This window comes from Microtus oregoni, unplaced genomic scaffold (assembly GCF_018167655.1).
Source record: "Microtus oregoni isolate MIOR12 unplaced genomic scaffold, Mior012 000101F_ref0000407, whole genome shotgun sequence".
NCBI classification, from domain to species: domain Eukaryota; kingdom Metazoa; phylum Chordata; class Mammalia; order Rodentia; family Cricetidae; genus Microtus; species Microtus oregoni.
This window is the reverse complement of record NW_024544715.1, coordinates 1,624,611-1,640,373: the sequence shown is the minus strand read 5'-3', so window position 1 is coordinate 1,640,373 and position 15,763 is coordinate 1,624,611. Positions and strand designations below refer to the sequence as shown.

The 15,763-nt window shown below is 40.8% G+C and overlaps 1 protein-coding gene across 1 annotated transcript in view; it reads right to left on the bottom strand.

Moving 5' to 3' along the window:
* Positions 1-6,181: 6,181 nt before the first annotated feature.
* Positions 6,182-15,763, bottom strand: part of LOC121443163 (carbohydrate sulfotransferase 9-like) — a 53,997-nt gene continuing 44,415 nt past the window's right edge. Inside the window, exon 3 of the mRNA XM_041644842.1 lies at positions 6,182-9,233. Coding sequence (XP_041500776.1) covers positions 8,151-9,233 — 1,083 coding nt within the window. The 3' untranslated portion in view covers positions 6,182-8,150. The remainder of the gene's footprint in view (positions 9,234-15,763) is intronic.

The following is a 15,763-nucleotide window of genomic DNA, read 5'->3' as shown; positions in this document are numbered from 1 at the left end:
CCAGGCAGGTGGAGGGATCTCCAGCCAGCTTCGCCTGTCTCAATTATTTTAAAATGAATTTGGTATAGCAAATCTGCTGTTGATGAAAAGGTTCCAGTGTTAAAATGTTGGCAAGTAACAAATATTAAGTCAAATGCATTGTAGGCCAAGCCAAATATATCTGTTTCTAAATCCAGCCTGTGGGCTGCTGTGTGTGGTCTTTGGCTGGCTCTGGGATAGTTATTAAGCCTCTGACACTCAGGTTTCTCATTTATAAAATGGTGGGTAGAGTACAACAAAATCTCACTTTCATGAAGAATCAGGCATGCTGTTCATGCTATTGAACACATGTGCGTAAGATGTTTCTCTAGTGTCCGCTACCTAGAAGAACTCCATGAATGGCTCCTCTACGGGCTGAAATTGGTTTTGTTTGAATTTTTCTTCCAAATGTAATAAAAGTGCATCATACTAGAAATGCAATTGAATGAAAGACCACTATATTTACATCTCTCTTGTAGGCAAGCAACTTAAAGATGAGGGAAGTAACGCTTGAGATGACAGAGGGAGTCACCTTTACTTAGTGAAAAATAGATGAAAGGGTCCACTTCTCGCCATGATCTTTCCCACACAGGAGTCGCAAGGCCAGTATGGGAACATTTGCTTGTGTGGGGTGACAGAGTCTGTTTATATACTACTTTAACTTTGGGTATTATGGGGTGGAAGGAGGTATTAGGGTTGGGGTAGGCAAAGAAAATCATGGACATTGACAAGTGCTCAACATATTTGATTTTACAATGAGCATAGGTATAGCACAAGTACCAACCAGCATACCTGGTGGAAACGTTTTCTGTTCTCATTTTCTGCTGGCTTCCTCACCGTTTCACACTTCCCTCAGGCTATTTCCGTCAGGATCACATAGCTATCCATAGCCTTCACTCTCCCTTTCCTCTCTGCTGATAAAGTAAAAGTGACCTGTTTTCTGCTGGCACGGAGGATTCTCTCTATTTAAGAATTCAGCAGAGAAATGGCAGCAAGTTCCCTTCAGGCTCACATGCCAGCTCCCATAGAGCCCAGAGTGGTTATAGACAATCATCAGAGTGTTCCCACTTTCTAAAATTCTGCATGAGTGTTGCACACATGGGCTCATGTGTGAGATTGACCTTGACTGACATTTTCACTCACTTATTTTCTATCTACTGAGAAAGAATTGGTTGTTGAACAGAACTAGTCTTAGCCAGCCTGCCTGTCCTGGGCATCCCCTGTCTCCAGCCCCTAAGTTCTGGGATTACAAGTAGGCCACCAAGCTTGCTATTATGTAGGTGCGAAGGATATGAATTCTGGTCCTAATGCATGTGTGGTAGGTGCTTCAGCCTCTGAACCATCTCTCTGGATCCAGCTTATGGTTTTTAAACACTTGTGGTTCTCCGAAGGTTAAATGATATGTCTTTACAATGATTAGAATTTCCCTCTTGGTCCTTGTCACAATTTTCAAAACCTTGATGCTGTGTAACATTACCAATGAGGTTAACTTTTAAGTTGGGCTAGTGTAACTCATTCATGTAATTAGCTTAAAGAGCCCAAACCCCAAGATCTCGCCTTTTAGATACTCTGGCTTAATTCTCCCCTCTAGATTCACCAGTCTTTCAAGTGCCTGGAAACCATAAGTCAATATATACAGTAAGAGAAACACCATTGACCTCAGCACTGGCACTGAAGCATTTGTTACAGTGGTTGGCTACGCCCTGCTCTGCTAGGCACAGAGAAGAGCGAATCAAATGCATGTACCTCTCTTCCACGTGAAAGGTCACATTCCATAGGTTTTGGAAAAGCTAAGATACATTCCAATGATAACGGATTTACAACTTCTAAAAATAAATTTATTTACTTTTATACCTGTATGTAGGTGTGTGTGCTTTGTGTGTATGAAGTTCATAAGGAGGAAGAAAGCAGATGTTGGCTCTCCTGGAACTGTAGATACATAGTTGTGAGCTGCCATGTGTGTGCTGGGACCCAAATCCAGGTCCTCTACAAGAGCAACAAGCACTCTTAGCTGCTGGGCCATCCAGCTGGCCTTAATAACAGAACTTGCATATCCATAAACTGTAGAACAAGTAACAAGAAAGCAGATAATAAAGGGGGGAAAGGGAGAGTGGTTGGATTAACTCAAAAAAGAGCTGATGCATGTCACTTGAAGTAAGACTGATTTTGCCTTTTCCCAAAAATCTGATTGTCTATGAAGAGATGACATTTTAAAATGATCTAAGAAATTGCTTGGAGAGTTCTGGTGACAGTAATGTATAGTTGTCATGTGTATAGCCACATAGAGAGGCGAGCATTATGAATAGTGATGAGACTTGAGCTGAGGCTTAGAGATGGGAAGAGAGAGAAGGATTCCATGGATTGGAATAGATTGGTATGGAAGGGCAGGATCTTGGGGAAAAAGTCAGGCCAGCGAGTGACTTGGCAGTTCTGAGAACTGAGTGATGTGGGGCTACGTTCAGCTGAACCCCCTAATTCTACTCTTTTCAGGCTCTGTGTGTCCCAGGGTGAAGCTTTCGTGGTCCAGCTCAGTGTGAAACACAAACACCCTTCTTTTCTACAATCTTCTGAGTCCAGGTTTACGTGGTGCTTAGATGATTCTGGAGGTGAACTCAGACAAAGAAGCATTGCCTCATTTCCTACAGGACCCTTGGAGGTTTCAGGGTGCTTCTCTCAGAGCCTCAGCCATCTGCAGCATTATAACGTGCGGCAGTGTGAAAATGGCTCCCATAGGCTTAAAGGGAGTGGCACTACTGGAAGGTGTGACCTCCTTGGAGGAAGTGTGTCACTGGGGATGGGCTTTGAGGGTTCAGATGCTCTAGCCAGGCCCAGTGTCACTCTCTCTTCCTGCTGTCTGATGATCCAGAGCTCTCCAGCACCAGGTCTGTCTGCACCCATCGTGCTTCCTACCCTGACCATAATGGACTAAATGTCTGAATGTTAAGCCATCTCTAATCAAATAGTTTCCTTATAAGAGTTGCTGTGGTAATGATGTCACTTCACAGCAATAGAAAGCCCAACTAAGATATAATGTATACTATATTGTAACTTGTCATGTACTGTTTGCGTTCACTGAGAAGCAGGCTCTGGAAGTGGTGTTTCCCCCAGTTTCAAATCCAAGTGTATTTTTCTCATAGTGCCCTCCAAAGACCCTTTGCTGGGATGAGCTGCCCACTGCCCACTCTATGCGAAGCAAGAAAGAGAACTGCAAACAATCCTAAAGTAAACATTTTGCCTTTGAGAACAGGACAAAAGGTTTACTGTTCCAATAGATGTTACCATTGCTTATCCATCTATGTTACAAATACACCTGCACTGGGAATGAGAGGCCAAAAGGTCAGCTGTGCAGAGAAAGCTCAACCTGGATCTTCAGCTGACTGCTTCAGGTTCCCCACTGAAGTTCTAGGGAATGCTGTATGCACCCAGTTTGATGGTGTTAGTTCTATACATTGTTGTTGTTGTTATTGTTTTTGTTGCCCACCCGGCAGGACGTCTACTCTGACCAGACTCTCTTAGTCAAGTTTTCCTATTAGGCTAGACTTGCTCCATGGACTCTTTTACTCTTTCAAAAACACTATGATTCCTGAGAAAGTTTCTTTAAAAATGTGTGGCAGAGGCTAAATACTCATTTCATCCTAAATCATGGAACCAATCAGATTAATTCTGCAGTAATAAAAGGATGAGCTGACCTGAAATGCAGTAACTAGCTGGCTAAATACATGACCATATATATTTATATCCGAAATATTCTCTTCCGGGTGTGGTGGCACACGCCTTTATTCCAAGCACTCGGGAGGAGAGGAGGCAGATCTTTGTGAGTTTGAGGCCAGCCTGGTCTATAGAGTGAGTCAGAACAAAGAGTATTTCATAGTGAGATCCTGTCTCAAAAAATACTTTAAAGATTATACTATGTGTTTTTCATTTTTAGTTATTCTGCATGTCAAAGAAGGAAAAAGTGAAAATTTCAGTCTACAAATACATTGTTAGTAGGGCTCACTGTCTCTCTACCGATTACCGGTTGCGACTCCTCTGACAACTCACCTAAGCCCAGCTGGCTTCCAGTTCTCTTATTATATGTGGGAAGGAAGTGGCTGCTTACACTAGCACTGAAGCTGGATTGCCTGGAGGGATTAAACAGATGACTATACGGAAAGTTTTTAAGAGTGCCCGATGCACACTAAATATTGAAACATGTTCTGTATGATAATGATATCGTTAATAATTATAATTGAAGAGGAATTCTCCTTAAGGTAGGATTAAGCTGAATTTGCTTTGGTCTACAGTTCCCAGGTGGGCAAAGTCTACTGATTAGTACTTTCTGAAATAGTAGAACACGTTGGGGATGCTGCCTGGAAGTAAGGCTTCTGCTACTCCACATGCCAGGCAGGCCCAGGGCTGAAGATGCCCCAAGACACCAAATGCAAGGACACAGCAGGGCGATGCTTACTGCCACCCAGCCCATGTGTCCCCAGTTCTGATAATGCCTCCAGATATGCACCAAAGCTTTCAAAATTCCATGTATCTGTTTATTTATAGCTCTTTGATAAATACTATTCATTTTAAAAGATAGAGAATAAGTTCTCACAAAATTCAAGATGTTTCCCTCCTTCTAATTATGAAGGGCAGCCAAGTAGTCCTTGAATTGCTGGGGAATATTTTATAGATTGTGATGTTAAGGGAAGATAGCATGTGACCATGTTTCCATCGACTTAATGGGTATTTCCAAACACACATGAGGAAATCAGAAAGTTGGGTGTTTTGTACATATACATCCTGTAAAAGGGTGTGGCAGTATCTGGGCGCAATCACATCAATCATGCCTATGCATAGGTGGTTTCCAGTTAAATAAACTGTGGCTTTAGAATCATTGTCAACTTGTTGTCTCATATGAATTCAGGACAGGAATAGCAGAATAGCCTACACCAAGCTACTCTCCAGTATTAAAGCAAATAGATTCTTGCTGGTTTCTCAGAGGAAACATCTCGTGCACATTGGCATTAATATGGGAAAGTTGAACATCTGCAAGGTTGAGTCTGGATTAGTTCCCTTGTCTTTACATTCATGAAATTATGTTTGCCCGGGGCTGCACCCACATGGCTTTATGTACACAAGCTGATACTTGAATGTGAACTTGAGTTGGCTCACAAAGAAGGACAGTTCAAGGAAGATGAGTGAAGCAGACTCAAATAGAATGACAGATCTAGGATAGTGATTGGCTTTGTTGGCTCTGAATAAAGTCATCTAAAGGAGCAGATATATAGTAGGTTGTTGTTCAGTGAGAAAAGTCAAAGCTGGTCTGTAGAATGCACAGCTGTGTACAGTGTCAGCCTCAGAGTCTGATTGAGAAAGGAGTGAAGAGTGATCTTTAGTAATATAGGCAGAAAGAGTCAGAAAAGGGCTAAGTGGAACTGTCACCTCTAGGTATGCTCCACACTCCCCAGGGATGCCTGAAGGCACAGGAAGTACCTACATCTATATAGGTTACTGGTTTCCTATTTATGAATACATGTCTATGATAAAATTGAATTTATAAATCAGACCTAGTAAGAGATTAAGAATAACTAATAAAAAGAGAACACTCATGACACCATACTATAATAAAATTCATGGCAATGTGTTATCACCCACTCCTTTCTTGAAACAACTTGTTGGAATGCACCGCCTTCTCCCATAATAATGTGAAGTGATGCATACTTGCCCGGTGAGATGAGGTGAGGTCAGTGACACAGGCATTGTGAGGTCGCATTAGACCACTACATGAAGGCACTTTAACACAAACACTGTAATCCCATGAAAGCCAATCTGATAACCCAATGGCTACCATGGGTAGGTAGCATATACAACATGGATGCACTGGTTAAAGCGCTCACCGAGATTGCATGTTAAATAGAGAGGAAGTGAGAAATCTCACCTTAGGATCGGTACAATTTAAAATTTGCAAGTTGTTTATTTCTGGAAGTTTACATTTAAGATTTTCACACTGTGGTTGAAGAGGGTAGGTAGCCTGGACTCCGAAGCCTGAAACCACAGGTAGGGTGACCTCATCTCCCAGCCAAAGTCATGGAGTGATGGGGAGAGCACGGTGGGTCATCCTTCTCTCACTCCCCACCAGTGGAGGATTTGTGGAGGCTTAAACATGGTGCACAAATACGTCCCCCGGTGTATGAGAAATACTAATATGAGAGAGTATTTTTATTTTTCTTTCCAGAGCTATGAAAGTGGGGTGTGGTTAAAAATATATTTTTGCTGTTATCATTGTTTATTTCTTCTGTTTAGGAATGCTGCCTTTGCAACAGCTGCTGTCTAAAATGAGCTTTGAGTGGTGTGAGAATAAATGTTCAGGTCTCTGAAGTGTTTATCTTTTCTCTCTCCAGAAAAAGATAATTTCAAGGTCTCCAAGTTACTAGGAATTCACTCTACCCAGCACAGAAACACTTTAATTTATATAATTTAGATTACTCGGCTTAAGTGTACGGTCTAGAGGCACAAAGAAATGGGGTGGAAAGCAGGCGAAGGTTGATGTGCGGAGTTTAATGCTGCTGCTGCTGCTGGTGTGCCCACTACAGTTCACCCACTCCTGGGAGATGCAGAGGAGATAGGGCGGTGTGTGCACACAGTGAGGCAATTTATGAATACTCAGCCATGAAATGGAAAATCAAAATGAGACACGTATGACTACAAGCATCTCGGTCTATTAATATTCAAATATTAAGACCTAGCTTTCTTAGCAAGACAGCTGGGTATTTACTGATCAAAAACGATAGCTTAGGAAGAGAAACATGGTTAAGAAACATTTCCACAGGATTTGATTGACATGTGGTTTGCTTAAGTCAGGCTAGTAGTTAACTAATTAAAATGTACTTCTCATCTGAACGTGTCTTTAAATTTTAGATCCCTTGGAAAAAATTTCCAAAGTGCATTACAACTTTTCATAAGGGTGACACATGGTCCTGTTTTCCAAAGACTTTGATTTAATATTTGCATGCAATGGTATTTGACTTTGTTAGTACAGAGTATTTAAACTTAGGAAGAAAATACCTTAATTTGCTTATGCATAAGCCTATTAAAAACATTTCTAGGGGCTCTTGTTATGTTTATCCTCCAGAACATAACCTGTCTTTGAAGTGGTATATTAGTTCTTAAAAAGTTATTCCCAAGCTGAATAATTAGGCTGCAAACAAAAGCTATTCTTAGAGGGTATTCTGCATAGAAAGTTCTGCACATGGTGCTTTAATTCAAGTAATATTCTTATAAAACTCTGTTATTGTTAGAGCTCTACATTCAGAATGGCAACTTTTGCTTTTGATGATTATTCCATCCTGAAACAATTGCCCCCTTTCGAATTAAAGCAGAATTGAGAGCACATTTCTATCTGATGGTGTTCAGAAATGAGGACCTGCTTGGTTGTGCTCCTTTGTCTTCTCATGGAGGGTGCAATGCCCCGCCACCCGCAAAGAAAATCAATTCCCTGAAGTTTCTCCTGGAAAAGAAAGGTTGCTTTTGTTGTTTTGATCTTAGCATGTTGTGCATTTTTACTGGCTGTTAAAAAAAGTCACAGCTTCATCTGCTTTTCTGTTCTACTCTCATGTTGCAAATCACAGAGTGCCTTCAGACCAATAATAAAATGCATTTAAATGTCCATGCATTTAAAAATGGGTCCATCATCACAGTGGAGAGGAAGACCAGGGTACAAGAACACCACCCAGCCATTTGATGCATGTGCTACAGACTGCTAAGAATAGGTTCATTCATGTTAGAAGATTGATGCCAGGATTTGGATACATAATTCTCTCCAGTTTTGACCCCCTTATTTTACATGCAAGAGGCTTTCTTGGTTAATGCACCAGTTGGCTAGGTTATTGCTGCCACGGTATGTGCTACAATGCCAAAACAGCTCTTTTCCCAACATTTAAAAGCACATTGAGTTGTTTATACATCTCCTTGAGATGATTTTCCAATAACTTTGTGCCAATTGCTGTCATACTCTTTGGTTAAGAAAAAAATTTTCATTCAATCAAGACAACTTCACTTTGTTAAATTTCCCCCATACAGAGAATTGTAGGAAAATTACAGGAGTTGATTTGAGGCCGTCATCATTAAATCAATGTAGGGCTTTAGAAAATGAATGCAAATTATAAATGTAGAGTTGTGTAATTAAACATCAAATAGTCCAAGTGATAAAAGTCATAGAGGCGCTGTCTCTCTGCTCTGGTCAGGTCCTTTAAGTACTGCCTTACCACTTGAGCACTGGTTCTTTCGTCAGATGAGTGCCTGTCCTTAAAGTTCGGGAATTTCAGCTCCTTTGGAGCACCAATCAGCTGCAGGAAGTAATTGGCGTCTTCTTCTAAGGTTTCAAACTTCCCTATGAAGTCGTAGTTGATCAAGCATGGATGACAGAGTTTGCTGACCCTTTCCCAGTGAATATCCATTCCTACCGGACGGTGAGCATCCAAAAGATAGTGGACAAATTCTTTGAATTTTACTCCGGATCCATTATTTAATGCTTCCAAGCCGGCATTTGGTCGGTATTTCTTTATAATCGCCTTTCCAAACACCGGATGATAGTAACTGTTGGAATGCTCGAATTTATCCCTAAACGCTGACACTAATCTTTCCATGGGATCTCGCACAAACACGACTTTGGTATAGGCTTTTAAACGCATGTCTATTCCTTTTAAGTCAAAGCTATCTAAGGTTTTCAGATGCTTTCCATAGTGAACAGTGTCATGGGAAATATTGTATGCAGAGGAAGCCAATCCGTTTAGGACCATCAGAACCCTTTTCCAGTTAGAGCAGCCAGCCTTTGGCACTTCACAGTACAGAGTTCTGTGTTTGTCTTCTACATAGATTCTGGATACTATATGAAAAAGACTGGATTTGGGATCATTTACTCCACTGTATTTCTTGCAAAACTCTTGAAGGAAGGACCGACGTTTCTCTTGGGTTGCATCTGCTTTCTTCCATTTGTTGTTGCCCTGGACTGAACTTTTGTTTAAGGGCCGAGTGACTAGTGGCCAATTCATCTCGATGGGCTTCTGAAAGGCTTGAGGTTTAGCTACTTGGTGTGTTTCTTTTGAGTTATCTGTTGATGATTGGGGAGCTCCATCCTCCCCTTGGGAATGGCTGCTCTTTCTTAAAACCCTAGCAGGTGCCTCCAAGTTGAGCAGATTTCCCCTTTTCTTCTTTAGGTCCTCAGGCATGTGCACCTCGGAGTTCTATTAAAACAGGAAGAAGACATGTTAGATGTACATTCACAAACATGAGGATAGTAGATAAAAACTTAGCATCTTTGTTTTCAGATGCTGCAGAAGAAAGCACATTGAGTATAAACTAGTAGAAACAATTCAGCAGGGCAGGCTGAATAAACATTTTATAGTAAGATTGTTTTTTAATAGAAAACCCAACAATAGAAGCAAAAATTAGTATCCTTAAGATAGAGGTGAGAGGGCCCTGAAAGTTCTATTTTGATTTTGTCTATAATGCAATGAAGTGAAACTCAGCCATTCTGTGTCTTAGTGATTCCCGAGGCTCACTGAGTCTGTTATTCCAAGTAGTATCACTGAATGGACATGCAACTCAGAGTTATATTTAGACAGCAATTTTTGTTGTTTTAGGGGTGGGCATTTTACAATATACAGAAGAGTTTAAATTCATACATTACAACTTAAAAATTGTAGCAAGACTAATTATCAAACGCTAACAATCATCTCAGTTTCATTAGCATTTACTAAAGTAATGTATTTGTTCATTGGAAAAATACTTCATTTTCAATTTATTTATCATGATAAAGTGAGTTATAGTCACAATAACATACAATTTTATTCATGAATAAGATTGCCCATCTTCCCTACTAGGAGAAAGAGCAGAATCCAGAACGATGTCTTTGATGACTTATTGTGTAAAGCTTCTTTTTCTCTTGCCTGACTTAATAGCCCACTTTTCAAGTGGTTATCTTTTAATTATTTCCTTCCTGTAACTTGCATTGTCTGGGAAGGGGAAGCCATGAAACTTGGGTTTTATATGTGGTATTTCTAATAGAACAAAACTCTGAATGACATTGGCTTTTACTTTGAGTAAGCTAAGGAGCTGTTGGAAGGCTGTGAACAGAGATGGGCATGCTCTCGCTTTGACTTGGGAAAGATAGATGATAAATGTTTAGGGCCTTCAGTGTGGTATTGGAAAAATTAACAGATAAGTCAGAGAGTAATACATGGCACTACCAGGGTAGAGGTAGAAGAAGAGGGAAAACTTTCTGATATTTATTGTTTATAATCCCTGTGTCTACGATGGTCTATCGCTGATGGTAGCTGCCCTCAAAGTTTGTGGATGAATGAATGGACTTTGGTCTTCAAAGAAAATTGAGAATTTTCTACTAATTAAATGAAAGAGCAGAGAAATGAGTAGTGGAGTCACCTTCAGACATAGCAGGACTTCACGAACTTAAATACAAGATGTCCAAGAAGAGTTTGTTAATAATCTTTAATTACCATAAACTAGCTTGTGCAGCCTCATAAAAGGCCTGCCACAATCCGTCTGCTCTGTTGAGACAACTAGTCGAGCTCTCAACTCTAAAGCTATTTATCTGCTATCTTTCCAAGAGACTGCCAGGATTCTTCAAAGCCCTGGTTCCTTCTTTGTTCTGATCAATGATTTATGGCCCATAAAGTTGTTATCAATTATTTATGACTTTCCTGCACATTTGAAAGATCATAGAGTTATTGGCAGATGTGCATGAGGAATACTTCACATAGGACTGTAACAAGCTGCCATGATTATTTTTATATTACTAATGCCTCTATTATCACTACAAACAAAAATCATAACTATTGTTACTTTAGGAAAAGTAGTAACATTATTTTATCACCATGGTAAAATGAATTTCAAGTTTTCTCAGTTGGTCATTACTATCGCCACTGTGAATTGTGTGTCTCCGTATGCAACCTAATCAGTTACATTTTCTTTTGCCCCACAAATAAACCCAAACAAAAAGAAAATCAGTCTTTTGCTGTTCCCCCAGACCTCTGTCGCCATCAAATTCCCCTTCTATTTTGAGAATCTAGAATGTTCAATTTTTTTTAATAATTTTCTCTTACTAGAATCCCATATTTTGCTAATTTTATTCTTTCTCAAGTAAATAAAACTTCATTATCTGGATCAGTTTCTCCCTTAGACAAAGAAGTAAGGGGCTATTCCCCTGTTGTCCAGTTTGCTTCCCGGATAGCTCGAGAAACACGAACTTAAATACAGGATGGCCAAGAAGAGTTTGTTAATAATCTCTAATTACCATGAACCAGCTCTTCCTGTGAAACTGTGTTCCCTGAAGTCTCTTTACTGTTCTCTTGTCCCTGGTCTCTGTCTTGGAGATCCTGGCTCCTAATTCAGATGCTGCACCTTTACTTCTGTTCTTAGAACTACACATAGCAATTAACGTGCAGCACGCTCATCCTCCTGACCACCTCATCTTTAATAGACGTCTTCACTTCTCAAACATGAATGACGCCTGAGCCATCGTTTCTCAGACCCCCATTGCCTGTCTATTCTTTCATTGTTTTTTTTCCCATGCCCAAACCTTTGTTAACTTGAAGTACATATTCAGGCTTCTGGCAAACAGCACAGCTGGTTCTTCACCACGTAATCCTCAGGAAGTCCTTCTGTAACTAAGACTTTCCAAGCACCCCCTTCTAAGCCGTGCTCCTTGTATTCCCCTCCCTTCTGAGCACTAAGAACCACATGAAATGACTTACTTCTGTCATGTCTCATCTTATCCCACCCCATCCAATGCTTTAGAATATAACCACCAAGGTCTCAAGTCATTGTTCTCTGTGGTTCAAGCAAGAGATAACACTGAATTAATAAACGTAGTGATGACTTAATGGTGACTTCCAAAATTTATGGCCTTTATTAAAAAAATAATGTTCATCAGAAGGTCCAAGTTGCCTTAGATAAATAATCAACTGATTCTTGTAAGGCACTGAAAAAAAATCTGTGCTCAAACATCACTTTGGCAGAAGAGAAAAGAGCCATTTGTGCTATGGTGGGTACGAGGTGCAGAGCTTTGCTTGCCTGCAAATCAGGTGGTTCTAAGCCACTTGGAGTTGCTTTGGAGCCTCAGTAGGGCTTGTCAGCATTCTGGGTTCCCAGCTCTCACTGCTGACACAATGAAGCAGAGTCTCTGTGGTTGAGGCTCCCAACTGTAATCAAACAATCTCTCCTGGAGTTCCATAGGCTGTGGCCGCATTTGGTGACCACACGACTTCAGTGATAAAGGGAATTCAGAAAATAAAAATGTGTCTGAGAATTTCCTTTCTTCCTTTTGGGAAAGAATGCTCTACAGTGGACTTGAATGCTTTAAAGAGGAGACTGAACTCAAATGTAAGGTCTTGTGTCTTGTCAGTCTGTGGGTGGGACACATTCAACGCTTCCTTTTTATCCAGCCTTTGTCAGATGTCCATGTTCTCCAGGCAGCTTTAAAGTGACAAGCTCAACACCATGCGTGAAAGGCTCACAATTCACAAGGGTTAGATTTCTGACCCTTGATAGATTGTTCTCTCCACGCTAGCCAGTTTCTTATACTCTGATTAAACTGAGGTACAGGAAAAGACTCATTCTCAAAAGTAAGACGGCAAGAGGCTCACAAAATGCTTCCAGTATCCCAGAACCCATCACATCATTACTATTTATTCTATAAAAGCTGCTATTAGGGCTTGGTGCCTTCCCCATTGTCATTCTGCTCAGATCTAACTCCTTCAGTTCTAACCAAAGCTTGCCAGGAGTGAGGGATCTTAATATTAAACTATAATATGCATCAATGTAATATCAATATTAAAGTTAGCGGCATGCTCCCCAACAACGGCAACTACAACAGGAATAATAAGAGTGAAATCTTAAGTCAGCTTTTCCTTTGAATCCTCCCAAGCTTTTTAATATTTTGGAAATGGTCCTGTGGCTTTTTGATCACTGATTTATACATCTGAGATCCTTTGTAACAATTGGAAAGAAAAGTGACTATTTTTCATCATGTATGCATCCTTAAAAATTTATTTCCTCTCTTTTATATACCCTTCGATATTGTGATTTACTTTGTTGCCCGTGCCTCATTTCTTCTTCATTGGGTATTCTGTAGTGTCTTCTCAACATGTGTTGCTGCAAATGACTGCCAAATTCGTCTATCCCAGATACTCCTTTTCACACGTTGACAGTTTGGGCTGACTCTGCTAGATACACCATAAAGTCTTGATCTGTAGACTGCCTTGACTTGGCCAATTCTCACTGCCATTTGAAGATAGATGCTTAAAAGAAATCCCACACTAGTTCAGAACTGAGTATAATAGAGGGTTATTTGTTTAGGGGTATACTCATGAATTACATTCCTCTGCATGAACAGAATGCGGCACACAGAAAGAAAGAAAGAAAGAAAGAAAGAAAGAAAGAAAGAAAGAAAGAAAGAAGAAGGGGCCCCGAGGAACAATATAGAAGAAGAGAAACAGGTTAAAATAAGTCATAAGAGACAGCAAGAACTGAGCCCAAGATAAGGCCAAGCCTTCATAAGTAATAATAAGCCTCTGTGTCGATATTTGTGAACTGGTTGGTGGTCCAGAGAAGGTCTGCCAAAGGGATGTAAAGGGATGTGTGTGCTGACATGGAAAGTCCACCAGAGGTCCTGAGTCAGGTGAGAGAACAGGCAGACCTGGAAAGGCTTGAGCCCATGCAAATGGCTTGTCCATTACAATATGAATGGTGAGAAAATTCTTTTTAATTTCTCTATGTGCTCACACCTGTGAGTACATGTGCTTTGCATGATGCCTGCGTGGCACTCAGAGGAAAACCTTTGGTGTTGGTCCTCAGGCACCTTCCACCTCCTGTTTGAGACAGAGTATTTCAGGGACCTTGAATCTTGACAATGAGAGCAGGTTAGCTGACCCATGAGCTTCAGGGTCCACCTGTCTCTGCTTCCCATGTTGCCAACTTTAGGATCATAGGTGATTGGTGACGCATCCACTTTCTTATGCTGGGAACTGAACTTGGGTCCCCTGCAAGAACAAGTGACATCAACCACTAAGCTATCTCTCCATCCCCAAGATTCTGCTTCTTTATCTGCGAAGAAGACATGAAAAGTTGTACATGGTAGTATGCACTGAGGATCTGGCATACACACCAGGCTCTCAGGCACTAATGTGCTCCTGGGGATCCATGCAGGTTCTTAAACTTGGGCTTTTCAGTAAGGCGATGACAGAGTCATGTCTTAGAATAAACATTCTGGTCACATATCCAAGTTTCACCTAGAGGAAGGAGGATGAGGCAGAGGAAGATAGTGATGATCTACTTGGAATTCTAATAAATAACTAAGTCAGGGTGTTAAGAAGTAACAAATGGGCTTACTTGGATAAATTTAGGAGTTGGAGTAAAAGAAGTACCAAGAATGACTGCCATTTCCCCAAAGATAAGCTGATACGGTATTAAGGGAAGCCACACGTGGGAGTTCTCTCCACCTTCCATTTCAGATCTCTGGATTTTGAGTTGCCTCTGAGGCAGCTGGTAGAAACCTGGATGTGCACCTAGCAGCTGTTGGTTGCTGGACATGCAAGCTGAGTTTGTGGGCACTGAAGGTTCAGATAAGGAACACAGTAGTGCCTACATTCCTTAGGGGTGCTGTAGCCTCAATACATAACAGCGTGTATAGCTTTGCATGTTCACTTTGCCTATGAAGAAACAGGATCGTGGGGCTGGAGAGATGCCTCAATGTTTAGCAACACTTGATGCTCTTGCAGAAAACTCTGGTTCGGTTCCCAGCATCCACATGACAACACACAACTTTCTGCAAATCTAGTTTCAGGGATCATATATCTTGTGTGGTGGATATACATATATGGAGACACTCAAAACACATAAATAAAAATAGACTTTTTAAAAGAGAAACAAGTGTATTTTAAAAATAAAGGATATCTAAGTAGAAACTTTATTAAAGCACACGTTTTAGTAGAAGAGAAAATCCACAAACCATCTTTTTCCTTGCACAGGGACTTCCTATTCCTATTGTAAACACAGGTGAGGAGGACCTGGAACAGCCACTGAAGGAGAAATACACTTGGATAAGAGTAAATGGGGAGAAAGGTCTGGGCCCTGGACTGCAAATAATTAGATGCAGGGAAAAAATTTTCTGCCTTATCTCCTTAAAGAGACACAGGACAATCAAATTCTATTAAATGAGCTGGGTAGCATCATGGTACAAGTTTGCATCAAAGATGCAACAAAAAGTCTGTGTGGTGTTAACCCCCACCGCACCCCGAAAGGACTGAGGTGTAAGATCATAATAAGCAATCCATGGGCATCTGTAGGACTTGGTCCAGGCTCAACTTTGAGCTACAAGGACACATTGGGATTTCCTGAATCTCTGTTTATGGTGTCATTTTGGGTGTCTTAGATGCTATAAAACAGGTCTGTTGAAGAGAGGGCCTTGCTGGGCAGTGAGTACACTGGTGATGAGAATACTAACCAAACAGATGGCAGTTTCCTCTTTTCCGTATCACTTAGCATTTAGTTCATTTAATTCTATGGTATCTTTTGTGACTTCTCTTGGTCGTAGACATGGGTGTGGTCACATTTCTTCACACCAGCATGAAGACTGGATTGCCTGTGGTTGGCAATAAAGGCACTGATAGGATGGGGTGGGATACACTGGAGCCAATCCTTTGTGGGGATGTAGATCAAAGGTTCTTTACACCACAGACTTTTCTCTCTCTCACAT